We start from the raw sequence: 16476 nt of genomic DNA, 5'->3' as shown, positions 1-16476 counted from the left end.
CATTTTTAAAATGAGAGTTATAACTTTTTTTTTTTTTTTACTTCTTTTTGTTTTTTTTTGTGTTTTTTTGTGTTTTTTTTTTTTTTTTGTGTTTTTTGTTTTTTTTTGAGTTTTTAAAACCAAACAATCCTATCCTATTGCTATGGCTATTTTCTAGCCAAGTATCAAAGGAAGCACACTACTATGCCAGATGAGATGACACTGAGTTAGTGCCTAATAGAAATCCAACCCCTACTGAATTTTGCCACTTCGGCCTTTGCTATGGATATGTGCGCCACTAAGCGCAGAACACAGCGGTCGCAAGTCTCACTACAAATTGCTCAGAATTGGCAAGTACATGCACTGCAGAAACTACAGCCACCAGCAGATCAACCAGAAATCAAATATATAGAACGCTACTGTAGGCTTCAAGAAGCTGTTTGTATTCTCCTATGGCTATTTTCTAGCCAAGTATCAAAGGAAGCACACTACTATGCCAGATGAGATGACACTGAGTTATTGCCTAATAGAAATCCAACCCCTACTGAATTTTCCCACTTCGGCCTTTGCTATGGATATGTGCGCCACTAAGCGCAGAACACAGCGGTCGCAAGTCTCACTACAAATTGCTCAGAATTGGCAAGTACATGCACTGCAGAAACTACAGCCACCAGCAGATCAACCAGAAATCAAATATATAGAACGCTACTGTAGGCTTCAAGAAGCTGTTTGTATTCTCCTATGGCTATTTTCTAGCCAAGTATCAAAGGAAGCACACTACTATGCCAGATGAGATGACACTGAGTTATTGCCTAATAGAAATCCAACCCCTACTGAATTTTCCCACTTCGGCCTTTGCTATGGATATGTGCGCCACTAAGCGCAGAACACAGCGGTCGCAAGTCTCACTACAAATTGCTCAGAATTGGCAAGTACATGCACTGCAGAAACTACAGCCACCAGCAGATCAACCAGAAATCAAATATATAGAACGCTACTGTAGGCTTCAAGAAGCTGTTTGTATTCTCCTATGGCTATTTTCTAGCCAAGTATCAAAGGAAGCACACTACTATGCCAGATGAGATGACACTGAGTTATTGCCTAATAGAAATCCAACCCCTACTGAATTTTCCCACTTCGGCCTTTGCTATGGATATGTGCGCCACTAAGCGCAGAACACAGCGGTCGCAAGTCTCACTACAAATTGCTCAGAATTGGCAAGTACATGCACTGCAGAAACTACAGCCACCAGCAGATCAACCAGAAATCAAATATATAGAACGCTACTGTAGGCTTCAAGAAGCTGTTTGTATTCTCCTATGGCTATTTTCTAGCCAAGTATCAAAGGAAGCACACTACTATGCCAGATGAGATGACACTGAGTTATTGCCTAATAGAAATCCAACCCCTACTGAATTTTCCCACTTCGGCCTTTGCTATGGATATGTGCGCCACTAAGCGCAGAACACAGCGGTCGCAAGTCTCACTACAAATTGCTCAGAATTGGCAAGTACATGCACTGCAGAAACTACAGCCACCAGCAAATCAACCAGAAATCAAATATATAGAACGCTACTGTAGGCTTCAAGAAGCTGTTTGTATTCTCCTATGGCTATTTTCTAGCCAAGTATCAAAGGAAGCACACTACTATGCCAGATGAGATGACACTGAGTTATTGCCTAATAGAAATCCAACCCCTACTGAATTTTGCCACTTCGGCCTTTGCTATGGATATGTGCGCCACTAAGCGCAGAACACAGCGGTCGCAAGTCTCACTACAAATTGCTCAGAATTGGCAAGTACATGCACTGCAGAAACTACAGCCACCAGCAGATCAACCAGAAATCAAATATATAGAACGCTACTGTAGGCTTCAAGAAGCTGTTTGTATTCTCCTATGGCTATTTTCTAGCCAAGTATCAAAGGAAGCACACTACTATGCCAGATGAGATGACACTGAGTTATTGCCTAATAGAAATCCAACCCCTACTGAATTTTCCCACTTCGGCCTTTGCTATGGATATGTGCGCCACTAAGCGCAGAACACAGCGGTCGCAAGTCTCACTACAAATTGCTCAGAATTGGCAAGTACATGCACTGCAGAAACTACAGCCACCAGCAGATCAACCAGAAATCAAATATATAGAACGCTACTGTAGGCTTCAAGAAGCTGTTTGTATTCTCCTATGGCTATTTTCTAGCCAAGTATCAAAGGAAGCACACTACTATGCCAGATGAGATGACACTGAGTTATTGCCTAATAGAAATCCAACCCCTACTGAATTTTGCCACTTCGGCCTTTGCTATGGATATGTGCGCCACTAAGCGCAGAACACAGCGGTCGCAAGTCTCACTACAAATTGCTCAGAATTGGCAAGTACATGCACTGCAGAAACTACAGCCACCAGCAGATCAACCAGAAATCAAATATATAGAACGCTACTGTAGGCTTCAAGAAGCTGTTTGTATTCTCCTATGGCTATTTTCTAGCCAAGTATCAAAGGAAGCACACTACTATGCCAGATGAGATGACACTGAGTTATTGCCTAATAGAAATCCAACCCCTACTGAATTTTCCCACTTCGGCCTTTGCTATGGATATGTGCGCCACTAAGCGCAGAACACAGCGGTCGCAAGTCTCACTACAAATTGCTCAGAATTGGCAAGTACATGCACTGCAGAAACTACAGCCACCAGCAGATCAACCAGAAATCAAATATATAGAACGCTACTGTAGGCTTCAAGAAGCTGTTTGTATTCTCCTATGGCTATTTTCTAGCCAAGTATCAAAGGAAGCACACTACTATGCCAGATGAGATGACACTGAGTTAGTGCCTAATAGAAATCCAACCCCTACTGAATTTTCCCACTTCGGTCTTTGCTATGGATATGTGTGCCACTAAGAGCTAAACACAACGGTAGCAAGTCCCCCTGCTAATTCCTCACAAAATGGTAATAGATGCAAATTAAAATAAAAAAAGTAGAACGTTATTGTAGCCCTAAGAAGGGCTGTTGGGTTCTTTGAGAATCACTCCTGCCTAACAGTAAGCTAATAGAACACCCTAACGCTTTCCCTGACCAGCAGCAGCTCTCTCCCTAGCGGCATCCAGAGACAGAATGATCCGAGCAGCGCGGCCAGCGGCTAGTCTATCCCAGGGTCACCTGATCTGGCCAGCCAACCACTACTATCGACGTGTAAGGGTACCACGTCATGCTGGGTGGAGTGCAGAGTCTCCTGGCTTGTGATTGGCTCTGTTTCTGGCCGCCAAAAAGCAAAACGGCGGGAGCTGCCATTTTCTCGAGCGGGCGAAGTATTCGTCCGAGTAACGAGCAGTTTCGAGTACCCTAATGCTCGACCGAGCATCAAGCTCGGACGAGCATGTTCGCTCATCTCTAGTTGTTTCCCTTATCAAAAGTTGTATGTGCCCAAACGGTCAGGGGCATGGAGGGACCGTTGTAGGGAATGCTGTCAATTTATTCATGGATTTTCCTGAAGAAATAATAGAAAAACGATAGAGTAAAGAGTTTTAAAAGAAGTTGCTGCAGAATTGTTATTTTATGAGCAGCCCATGGGCTCTGGGCCGTATGAATATTATAGCCCCTACAAGTCTGGAATCACCAACTACATATGCTACTAGAATCAATCTTCTTGGGGAATGGATGATGCGTCCCTGGTTTCACTCTGCAGTTTCAGGACATTTGGGGGGCTTTCAAAGGTCCTCAAAAGGCTCCTGTTATCCTTTTCAGTATATTTGTGCGTGGTTTGGGTGGCCATGGGCCCCGTGCTACCACTCAAACTTCCTTTATTATAATCCACTACTGTTTATGAGGCATACACCGACAATAGACATTTTAGGAGAGCTGAATAAATTAGAAACCTGGAGCATTTCCACCTCAGGCCAGGGACACGCGTAGTTTAATATTTATAGGTTAGCCATAGCAGAATCAATGGCGGTTAACCAATAGTGATTTACAGCATCAGAGATGGGATTTATATAAATGTTATCTACAACAAAACAACACAACATAAAAAGATTTATACTGCAGGTTTAGAATCTGTAACATGTCAAATTCTGCTGCGCATCCATATTGCCGAATCGAAACTTAGCAAAGTTTCTACTCGGCTGTTGTGACTGAAGTTCTGGTTTCTGCTTATGTCAGATACCGACACATGTCCCTGGACTAAATCAGCCGAAAATATATGTATAAGGATGAAGTTTATCTCCCTCCGGGAAAGCTGTGTGACAACCCATATCGCTTTGATTTCATTCCCCTGATTCCTGGCAGGCGAGTCTACTTAGTCATGTATTGATAAGGAGAACAGGGTTGTTCCACTTCATAAATAGACAGATTTGCAATTCAGAAGTCTGAGATTGATGCATGAAAACCCTTTTAGGAGCTGTAATGGCAGGAAAAAAGCAATTGTCACTTTCGGAAAATCAGCAAGTAAAAAACTGTTATAACTAAGTAACGGCTGAATAAAAATTTTATCAACTATCTAGCAAAGGACTTACATTTATAGCTTTTTTTTATTTGAAAGGAAAATGTCTCTTTTTCCATTGAAAAACATCAGATTATAATCAACTCATATTGTAATTATTTAAAAAATTGGGGCACATTTGCTTACCCGGTCCTGTTGCGATCCAGCGGCGTGTTCTTAGTCGAGGATTCGGGTCTACCGGTGATTCACTAAGGTAGTGCGCCCGATGTCCACCAGGTGTCGCTGCTGCAGGTAGTGTGTGTCAAGCGACACTTTTAAAAAAAAAAAATACGGCGGTTTTGCCGACGGCCACGTTCCCAATTTCCGTTGCATGCATGCCTTGGGCAATTCAGGGAAAAACAACGCAAATTGGTAATATTCGGAAACCCGAGGGAAAAAACACGATTCGGGCCCTTAGTAAATGACCCACATTGTGTTTTGGTATATTTTTATGTACTAGTTATGGCAATATTTATTAATAATAACATCAAAATATTCCTGCTTTCACAAGAGCTATTTTAGTGGAAATTTTAGGTTCTGAAACTCGTTTTTCCACTGTATCCTGGGATATAGTCAGCAGAGTGTCCCTATAATGCTGACCCCGCATAATGTCACAGAGGCTGTGAAGACAGGTCGCCCCTTCTCCACTCTTACTGCGCATGTGTTGCTTCACAGGGCCAGTTGCTAGGAAGTGACTGTATACACACCTTACTACATGATAGATAGAAGTAGTGTAGTGCCTTGTAACAGCGGAGCATTGATCTTTTGGACATTTGAATATTTCCCCTTTGCGAGGTTAGCCCTTCTTTATTTTACATCAAGGGTTTCCTTGTATGAATCTATAGTGCTTGACCTTAAGAATGACAGGTGCTGTCTGGAAGTTGTTTACACTTGCTGCTACGTAACCAGTCCTCTCCTGGTAGAAAGTATAAAGGGAGAATAGTCCTAATAATAATAATTCTTTATTTATATAGCGCACACAGATGACGCAGCGCTGCACAAAGCATGACAAATTGGTCCCTGTCCCCGTGGGGATGACAATCTAAACAACCTACCAGTATGTTTTGGAGTGTGGGAGGAAACCGAAGGACCCAGAGGAAACCCATGCAAACATGGAGAGAACATATAAACTCTTTGCAGATGTTGACCTGAGTGGGAATTGAACCCAATCCTAGTCCTTAGTGTCTTGCAGTTAGGGAACAGAGCTTAGAGGAGATGACTCCCAGTCTAGCTGAGCAACCAGGAGAAGAAACTGAGAAGTGGATACTATGCCAAAGACCCTGAGCTCTGGCCTGTGACCAGGGTACCAGCCTATTGAGACACAGACGGACAGCGAGCCCAGGCCTTTCCTCAGCATTAACCCTTCCTTAATAACCCTGCAGACCCTGACTCTCTGAACTTATTTCCCATTTGTGTGCACCACACCTTACCATTCCTTCCGGAAAGCAGCAAGCTTTAGGGCCACCCCTAGCCCGGAAGCTGCACTGCTTGTAGCAGTCAGCTCATGTAGACATGGGGAGGGAGGAGGAGGGAGGTGGGATGAGTGAGGAAAGGGAAGATGACTTGAGGAGACATGAAAAGATGAAGCCTTATGTACTTTAATTTTTTTTTTTATTTTAATATAATGGGGAAGCAGGGATATAATATTTATTACAATGGCAATTGGAACCTGTCATCAGATGGATATAATGATGACAGGTTTCCTTTAATCAGACTTTGCACCTCCTATTAATTTACGCCAGAACACTTCATCAAAATTATGCTTAGACAGCCATCAATCAGAAGAATAGGGTCCTAAGTGTATCATTTGAATACAGCAGTGGTGTGCATGATGTTTCTTAATTCTATAACATATGTCTGTAGCATAGAAGTACCTTATATACTCGAGTATAAGCCTAGTTTTTCAGCACAAAAAAAATGTGCTGAAAACCCAAACTCGGCTTATACTCGAGTAAAAATATATAGGTTTTACCAGGTTTTTGTGGTAAAATTAGGGGCCTCGGCTTATACTTGGGTCGGCTTATACACGAGTATATACAGTATATACAGTGATTGTGCTGCATTCACATGGAGAGAACAGGGACTAATATTCTTGTGACATTTCTAGATATTTAAATGGTTAAAACACCTCTATGATTTGTAGCATCTGCCATACAGTATACATCAATGGCTATAACATGCAAAAAGCCTCAATTTCTGGGACATCTCATGACAATTGCTTTTATTTGGCAATGTGTCCGCTCTACACTTTTTAACATGCTGATAAGAGAAGTTCCCTTTAAGAAGAATTGAAGGCATTTTTTAATTCAGCATTAAGTCACACAGAATTGTGGTCAGACCTATGTTAGTACATGCTACAATGCACATACACACTAAATACTTGTATAAAAAATGTCTAATTGTTGTGGGCACAATTTTCTTACGTCTGTTGGACCCCAGTGTGACATTTTTTAAAAATACTATTTGCAGTCTCTACCGTCAGACTTTCTGTCAATCACAATCTCTGAGAAAAAAAATGAATATTAATCACAGTTTCCATCTTGTTGATTCCATATTACATTTATATTACAGGGAAGCCGAGGTGAATTGCTGCTGTCACTCTGCTATAACCCCTCAGCAAACTCCATCATTGTCAACATCATCAAAGCACGGAATTTAAAAGCCATGGATATCGGGGGAACCTCAGGTCTGTGCAAGCGTCAAACAAAACCCCCTCTCTTATCACTTTTATACAGTTTTTCCAAAATGTTTAAAAAATGGAACTCCTACCACATCTGGTGGCAAAGTGGTCAGATACAGTGGTAATGACATGTAACATAATACCTGACTCTTTTAGGTTTCGGAAGAATCATGGTATTCGTGATTCTTATTCGTGGGATTAGTATTACAGATGAGCTAATCAAATTGGATCAAGTGGAATTCAATCCCAATTTCATGAAAAACCCAAATTTCCAGTTGAACCGTGGTACCAAATTTCAGAATCAGGAGGTTGTGTAAGTTGTATGAACCTCCTGGAGCTGTCCGACATGGCCTGGCGCTTCTTCCCAGTTGTGGAAGAATTTATTCCATGTCCAGAAAAAGTCACCAAAAGACCAGAACTACAGGAGGGTCTCCCGTCTGGGAGTGGGAAGACTCAGTCCCCTGGCTGAGTCTGGGCTCCAGAATAGCAGCCTTCCTGGAAGTACCAGCACAGATCTAGGGTGTCAGGAGTGGGTGACACCCTAGAAGAGGGCTCAGCCTGTGAGCTCTCTTTATACATCCTTAATGGCATTATAGAGTTTGCCATAATGCATTAAGGGGTTAAAGGAAACCTACCATGAGGAATCTACTATTAGAAGTAGATCAGATGGTAAATTCTTCCTGTCTGTCTCTGCCCTAATCTGTAATTTAATAATCCTGAAACGTAATTTAACTTGTTGGAAACTTTATTTACTTTATTTTAGGAATAAGTAAATTAAGTGCAGAGGCTACTGGGGAATGGAGTAGCATTAGCTCCCAGTGCAAGGCCAGGCTAGGACACGCCCCATTAGCCTCTGCAGTTAATCTACATACAGTATTAAGCAACATACTGTCAGGTGGGCTGCCGTACCTTGTCAGACCATTAAGGTATATCCTGTGAATATTCTGTACTCCTGTGCTTTAAGGTGTATTGTCTACTTGGAGGTACAATATATGAGGTATGGGCATACCAAGGCCTAAGAGCATCTACAAAATTGATGGTTTGAGTAATAAGACCCACAAGTGGGACAGGATTTGCTGCCATAATTCCATAAAGCATATAGCACACATTGGGCACATTTACTTACCCGGTAATTTACCTGGTCTTGAGCGTTCCCCGATCCGGAGTGTCCGACGAAAATGCACTGTGCCGCGATTCACTTACATCATGTGCCCGATATCCTTCATGTGTCGCTCCCTGCTCAGGTCCACTGGAGTTCACCATCTTCTTCCCGGTGTATATAAGTGCATTGGATGCGACACAATTTTAAAGTTAAATCCTGCGCTCAGTCCGAATCAGTCAGATCGTCCGCCGGCCCACCCCCCAATTTCTCTTGGATGAAAGCCGGTGCCGATGCACCAAAATCCATTTGCGTGCTACACAATCCCTTTCAAAATCCCTGTCCCAGGGCACGATCCCCGAAAAAGCTTGAAAACCCGTCGGAAATGCGGCCACGGGACCCTTCGTTAATAAGACCTTAATTTGTGGACCATTGACCCCCATCCATCCTGGTGCTGGGGTCCGCATGTACAGCTCTCAGCGTCCACTTCTATGACAGATGGATAAGTACAATGTATCCAGCACAGCAGCAGAGACATATACAATTTCTAGTAATATCCTACATTTACCTCCTATTAGAGACACATTAACCTCACATTGCGGTTTTATATTAAATTGCTCTTATAGAGGTAGTAGACGGTGAAGCCTTCTGATATTCGCACATGGGAAGCGGCATTTCTGCCTCGTAATTCAATTGTTTGAACGCTGAAGGAAAACTCAGTCCTAAATGTAATTCCCCTAATGCTTTATTAGTTTATCTGAGATTTACCTGAAAGGCCATTAAAAGTTTTAACACAGTGTTTAGGTGATCCATCATAATCCTGCCGATTATAGCGGGGAACAGCTGTTCCATCTAATTCAGATGGTTTGGCAGCCATTTTTATTTTCATACTGTCACGGCATCCGGCATATCGTAAAGAAGAGGACTACGGGTCCATAAATCTTTTTATGTGTTGCCCTATACATTTATGATTTCATACAGATTTCATATAACAATGAATGTACAAAATACAGCGCTGTATGAAGTACCATATGGCGGTTCATAGCGTGTCTATGGCTCCATAGTAAAGAGCTACAGACAACCTCTGTGTGCACAAGGCCCTATTTGAATTTGACATGATGTAGCACTTTGGGGGTCATTTACTAAGGGCTCGATTCGCGTTTTCCTGACGTGTTACCCGAATATTTCCGATTTGTGTCGATTTTCCCTGTATTGCCCCGGGTTTTTGGCGCACGCGATCGGATTGTGGCGCATCTGCGCTGGCATGCACGCAACGGAACTCGGGGGGGCGTGGCCGAACGATAACCAGCCGGATTCGGAGAAACTGCCGCATTTAAAATAGGAAAAAGTGTCGCGGGACACGCGCTTACCTTCACCTGGAATAGGATCGTGAACTCCAGTGCGATTCGATGCTCTTCAGCGCAGCAGCGACACCGGGTGGACTTCGGAGGAACTACCTTAGAGAATCGCCGGAAGACCCGAATCCACCGCAGAGAATGCGCCGCTGGATCGCGAATGGGCCGGGAAAGTAAATCTGCCACATTGTGTGCCACTATATAGTGGCCACATGAAGCACTATATTACACTCAAAGGGTAGTTTTTCTTGTAGACAATAATATATAGCAAGTACTTCATGTGATAGAAGCAAAGCTGCAGGTAACGCATGGAAATACCTGTGTGGGTGCACCAGCTATTATGCGAGTTGAGCCTCCTGCCTCAGGCAGCACCACCTGCAGCAAGATGGGGGGCACTATCAGGGGCACAATTATCTGCTACGAAAACAGGACCTGCCACTAAAAAAGTTGTGTCACCATAGGTGTGAGATACTGCATGGAGAAGCTCCTTACTAAAAGCAAAAGAAAGAACCTGATACATTATTGCATGGGGCAGAGAGGGCGAGAGCTCGCCTGAGGCAGCACTGAGTTTAGGTTGACCCCTGTATACACCTTGCGACAGCCCAGTGATTTCCCGGATATTTTGGCCTTAACCTACTCCTAATGATCAGTGATCATTCACATAGGGCCACCTATCCACATGCTACCTTCACTTGGCGAGGAAACAAGGACACGTGCTAGCCATATAAATAGGTGTTTAACCCTCGAATGACACACGGGATGCAAACAAAGGTCCATGAGACCCTAAAGCTGGCCAGACACATAATAATTTCCATGGGATCCACCGTCTATTGCGTCTTCCCTAGTGGAGTAGCTAATGCCTTATGTTGTGTGTCTGCTGGCCTCATATCCGCTAGCCATGCACTGATCAGTTCAGCGACGCATGTATAGGAGATCAGCCATACGAGTGTTCGGTAATGGCCTGACACTCCATTTGGGGTACTGACTGTAGGATCCTCACCAAAATCACATTGATGACCAATGAGGTTATGTCAGGATAGCCCACTATAGCGACACTAGACTTCCTCCTAAGAGATCCAGCCCTGGGCCAAGCACACGCAACACATCAAGATGGGTTTATATCAATGCTCCAATATGTATTCAGAGTACAGGAATATTTATAGGGTGTTTTATCAGTTTTCTTCCATACAGGTTAGTATTTCTTCATGTCGTATAATCACATGTGCTCAGAACGGCGAAACTCATTATTCTAAGGATTATCTGGGCAATAATTCAGGGTAACGAAACATAATAAATTCCCTGTAGTTCTAGCAATATCTATACCTTGTTAGAAAACCAGCAGTCCAGATAATCCCTCCTATCACCTCACTCACAAGGACATAGAATATGATATAATAATAGTGATATGTGGCCCATTACAAAGGAAGGGAAATGTAAACTGCAACTTCTTATCTCTACTTGCTCCTAACACATTCACAAAATGTATAAGAAGATTTGGGTGGTTATATAGAATAAAGAAACACATGAAAATATAGCATATTCTTAAAGGTAAAGCAAAGTAAGATATCACAATTCAAAGGTATGACATTTACTATAACAGTCATCAATTTATAGAAGATAGAAAGCCCCTTCAATGATAGACATATACCCTGGGAGTCTTAGAGAAAGCATTTTTATGACGTGTAAGGGTTCACCCTACTGACTTATTTATGATGTCTCTTCTCTACTTCACAGACCCTTATGTTAAAGTTTGGCTCATGTATAAGGATAAGAGAGTGGAGAAGAAGAAAACAGTGGTCATGAAGAGGTGTTTAAACCCTATCTTTAACGAATCTTTCATCTTTGACATACCCACTGAGAAACTTAGGGAGACGACTATCATCATAACCGTCATGGACAAAGACAAGCTTAGTCGTAATGATGTAATTGGCAAGGTAAGTGATACAAGAACTTATAACCTCCAGCAATCTTATCTGGGACAAGAATGTTATAGAGAAGGAGGCACTGTGCTTTTGTTTTTGCGAAAAGATTCAGAATGATTCGTATTTATTTATAGAAATGGAGTAATGAATTGCCCCTATATACAATCTGCTTAGCTCCTCCTGCTCTATAACATGCTGTCTGCATATAGGACACCATGTACAATTTCCTCAGCTCCTCCTGCTCTATAACATGCTGTCTGCAGATAGGACACTATGTACAATCTGCTCAGCTCCTCCTGCTCTATAACATGCTGCCTGCAGATAGGACACTGTGTACAATCTGCTAAGCTCATCCTGCTCTATAACATGCAGCCTGCAGAAAGCACACTATGTACAATATGCTCAGTCCCTCCTGGTCTATAACATGATGCCTGCAGATAGCACACTATGTACAATATGCTCTGGTACCGTCTGATGAGAGCCACAAAATAATATCATAAGAAAATATTATTACCTACTTTGGGGTTCAATTAATGTTATCATTTTTATACTTAAACATATTGGTTGGGTGTAGATAATGGACACCTCCTGGTAGTTTCACGCTACAGGGGACATGTGACTGGTGACAGCTTTAGTATACTAAGTGTTAATCACTTCCCAGGACAGAAATAGATGTCACTTCCATCTTGCGTCAAGTATATTTGTACCCATTTCCATTATAAGTAATTGGACCAGTAGGATCTGGGTCTGAATATGAAACATGTTTAAGGGATTTATATATGTGAGTGGGGGATACATGGCAGGGCAGTGAAGGGATTTGCATTGCACAGCGACAGATGAGGAGGGTAATCGCAGCATTTAGCTTGGATTGGAGAGAAGACAGATGTGTTAATTGGATGCCAAATATAAGGGAGTTGTGAGTGGATTATCATCAGGCGGAGATATATTAGAAATTGGAAAACTGGAGTCTGAAGCTGAATGTTAAGAAGCACAAAATGGAAATTAAAATGTGTCTTGTTGTATTGTTAGCTTGGCAATATATGAGAGTTATAGGCTAGAAATATAGATGGCTGATCTTTGCAATAGGTCATCAATATCTACTATGTGTGAGACCTGACATCTATGTATCACACTGTTACATAGAGGGCAACAGGAAGTAGACAGCACCATTCTCTTAGTAGTGGTCAGACAGGTTACTGCAGATCAGCTTCCAACTATTTGAATGGTGGCTAACCTGCAACTACTCCCCTTGGCCACCACACAGAGGATGGAGCTGTCTGCTGAGAGCTTTCTATAGGTGGTGATTCCAGGTGTCCGGCTCCTACTAATTTGATATTTATGAGCTTCCCTATGTGTAAATCGTCAGTATCTTTAAAGTGGAACATCAAGTAAAATCTTGACTTCATGCTCATACCTAATGGCAGGCCATCCCAGTCTTATCTGCAAAACTTATTCCTGGATGGTATCAAAACCCTACATAACCAGGCTCCTTGCTCCTTAGGTGATGCCAAACTCCATCAGCACATTAACACAACTGCGTCAGAGTAAAAAAGTGAAACCCCTGGTGGATATTAAAATATCCTTCAGATGGTGTATTTTCGCACACAGATAACCTGAAAGTCCATTCTCCTTAGGTGAATCTGAATTTTGAGACAGGGAAATTGACCAGAATTTAGTGAAATAATGGGGTTTATTTACTAAGGTTCTGCGACCGCACTTTCATCGGATTTTCTGTCGCTTTTGGGAATCGTGCTGCTGTGACAGGTATTTAACTGGGGTTTGTGTTGTATGCAATCGGATTGTGGCGCAGCTGCGCTGGCTTTCATGCGGCAGAAATCAGGAGGCGTGCAGTCAGTCAATCCGACTGATTCGGACTGAGTGGGGGATTTAACTTTTAAATTGTGTCGAAAGACAATGCACTTACATGCACCAGGAACAAGAAGGTGACCTCCGGCGGACCTGATCGGGGAAGCAACACATGCAGAATATCGGGCGCACGATCTTGGTGAATCACCCCAGAGTGTACGATCGTCGGACAATGCACTTTCGTGGAACGTGACAGGACGGGTAAGTAAATGTGCCCCATTATGTGAAGAATAATGGGGCACATTTACTTACCCACCCTGTTGCGTTCCACGAAAGTGCATTGTCCGACGATCATGCACTCTGGGGTGATTCACTAAGATCATACGCCTGATATCCTGCATGTGTCGCTTCCCCGATCAGGTCCGCCGGAGGTCACCTTCTTGTTCCTGGTGTATGTAAGTGCTTGATCTTGCAACACACTTTGAAAGTTAAATCCCCCGCTCAGTCCGAATCAGTTAGATCGTCCGATAGCACGCCACCCCACCCATTTCTGTCGCATGAAAGCCAGCGCAGCTGCGCCACAATCCGATTGCATACAATACAATCCCCAGTTAAATACCTGTCACAGCAGCACGATTCCCGAAAACATCGGAAAATCTGACGAAAGTGTGGCCGTAGACCTTTAGTAAAAAAGCCCCAATAGTAGTAGGTGAGAATCTGAGCTGTGCGATTTTTATTTAGGAATTTAGGATCATCAGAATAATTAGGATAATTTCCTATAGTGAACATACACTTGTAACTTAAAAAAATACCCCAAATAAATCTGCATATATTCTAACTGTTAGCATTCTACCCCCACAGATCTACCTGTCTTGGAAGAGTGGTCCTGGAGAGGTGAAGCACTGGAAAGACATGATATCTCATCCAAGAACAGCTGTAGCACAATGGCACCAACTCAAGGCCTGAGACTATGGCTTCTTCTGCACTCTGTGATCTTCTGCAGTCTTCGGTTACCTCCAACCAAACCAATGCATTGGCCACGCTCTTACTGTCTGCACAAACACAGCCTGCAGGCTTGTATAAGGAACCGCCAGCTTGGGACTTTAGGTAACAGGATGCCCCAGGGCCAACCTGTGCCATCTGCAGCTCTTCAACAAGGATTGTGCTTTAAAACTGTCCTTATATTTGTTATACCAGACACAGCTGCAGTTTTCCCTCTGGCCTCACAAGGAGCGGCACTACTTCCCAACACAGTGTTACAGAGACGCTGAGAGGGGCAGGACGGGAACATCCCGCGGGAAACCTCTCTCTGGACGGCCAAGTCTGCAAACTTTCCATGGCTTCTACAAATACCTGTTAGCCACAAGAGCACTATCGTGTGCCTAAGGTGGTTAGCAATTTAACAACTCACTTTTTGTAGTGGTGCGAAGGTGCGAAGAACCCTAGAATTCTTTTCAGGGTTTGTTTTTCTTTATAGAAAGCGAAGATAAAGGCAATACCTGTGTTATTGCGTCTTAGACACCTCCTCATGTGCCGTTTGATGGAACATGGAGGTAGAATTAGGGTGGATTCTGCTCCACAGGCTCTTTACTGTACGTATGTGGTTGTCAGTGTCCAACGTGCGTACAGCGATGTGTGATTGTGCGTATGTTTGTACGTGTGGGTGTTCTGTTTCTCAAAGCTCCCCCCTTTTCCTTCTATCTTCCCTTTTCGCAGGCTGGGATGATGCTTTGGCGCACCTGCGTATCTTCGTACCGTGATTCTTTGTAGCTTTCTCTGATTGTTGCCTCCTTTTTTTTTTATTTTGAATTCTGTTTTTCACTAAATAGGTTATTTTTCAGAGTTTCGCTAAAAAAAAAGGAAATGTTTTTTTAAAAAAACTATAAAAAAATTATCACAGACAATGTTGTGTTGAAAGGGGGGAAATTCTGATCTTAAGTTCTTATCATTGTCTAGAATTCATAGGAATCATTGATATTGCATAGCCACATTTTGCTGCCATTGAGGTCCGCAGTGCATTGGTTCCAGCCCTCGCTGGCAGCAGGAAGTTAATTGTCAGAGCCAAAGAGGATGCTACCCCCAGTCACGAAACTTGGAGCTCAGTGTTCCCAGCCTCCTGGAAGGAAGGATGAGTCTCTGGCCCGGTCCCCTTCTCTCCTGGTGATTATGTGGTGTTACCTGTATGTTTCAGGGTCCCCTGCCTTTTGAGCATCACCAGCCATTTTGTCTTCCAGGACGAGGCCTTGGAGTTGCCCCGGGGCCTTTTTATCCTCCAGGCTCCAGAGTCCCATGTAAAAAGTCAAAACTGAGTTGTAAGTATGACATACTGGTTATGGTGTCTGTGCGGAAATAAGGGGCAAAACCTATTGTACCCATTAAAAGTGAATTCTTCTCACTAGTTTAATTGGATAAATCTGAACTAAGATGAAATAAACGCTGTAAAATCTGAACACAAGCAACAAATGATGTCGAGTATTCATAAAGCTGAATGGAAGTTGTTCCCATGACTCCAGTAACCGTATAGAAATCTTTGTAATTGTTTGTTATTCGACAAGCACTTGAAGAAATGTTGACTCTCTTTAGCTTCTATCTGAAAAGACCATAAACCTGACTGGTTAATGATAACAAGTAAGCCAGTATATTGATTAGATTTCTGTAAGGATACATTCACAACAACGTATAGGGACGTATGGGCACCGTGCTACTCCGTACAGATAGGACATGCATGACTTATCTTTCCCCATGTTACGGCCCGTATGCCGTGCATCTCTATGGAGAGGAGAGGAGTCACACCTCCTTCTCTCCATCACGGCGGGCATACGTTCGTCTGAATGCAGCCTAATGTAGAGACTAACTTCAGTAAAGTGAAACAGAACAGTGAGCCCAAAACACAAACCCCCAAAAATGCCCTACCTACTTGCCTCTAACCGATATGGAACAACTTGAAAAAGAGTTGAAGATCCGGGTCACAACAGAGATAGTAAAGAAATACCTAATTGAGGGTGCAAAAGAGTAGTCTGAATAGAGCCAAGATTAAAATACCAAAGTCTCCAAAAAAAAAAAAGTATCTTTCTAACACGGTATGGAGATAGCCAAGATAAACCTTAACCAGAACTAATCTGACGGTGACCAAAATACATATGGGGAACCCGACT

The 16476-nt window shown here is 42.9% G+C and overlaps 1 protein-coding gene across 6 annotated transcripts in view; it reads left to right on the top strand.

Moving 5' to 3' along the window:
- Positions 1 to 15776, top strand: part of SYT7 (synaptotagmin 7) — a 298312-nt gene extending 282536 nt beyond the window's left edge. For all 6 annotated transcript variants that reach the window (XM_072118060.1, XM_072118059.1, XM_072118061.1 and 3 more), the window contains 3 exons: positions 7031 to 7145; positions 11328 to 11527; positions 14183 to 15776. In XM_072118060.1, coding sequence (XP_071974161.1) covers positions 7031 to 7145; positions 11328 to 11527; positions 14183 to 14287 — 420 coding nt within the window. In that variant the 3' untranslated portion in view covers positions 14288 to 15776. The remainder of the gene's footprint in view (positions 1 to 7030; positions 7146 to 11327; positions 11528 to 14182) is intronic.
- The last annotated feature ends 700 nt before the right edge of the window (positions 15777 to 16476 follow it).

This window comes from Engystomops pustulosus, chromosome 7, assembly GCF_040894005.1.
Source record: "Engystomops pustulosus chromosome 7, aEngPut4.maternal, whole genome shotgun sequence".
In the NCBI taxonomy this organism is placed as follows: domain Eukaryota; kingdom Metazoa; phylum Chordata; class Amphibia; order Anura; family Leptodactylidae; genus Engystomops; species Engystomops pustulosus.
This window is presented reverse-complemented; position numbering and strand designations above follow the sequence as displayed.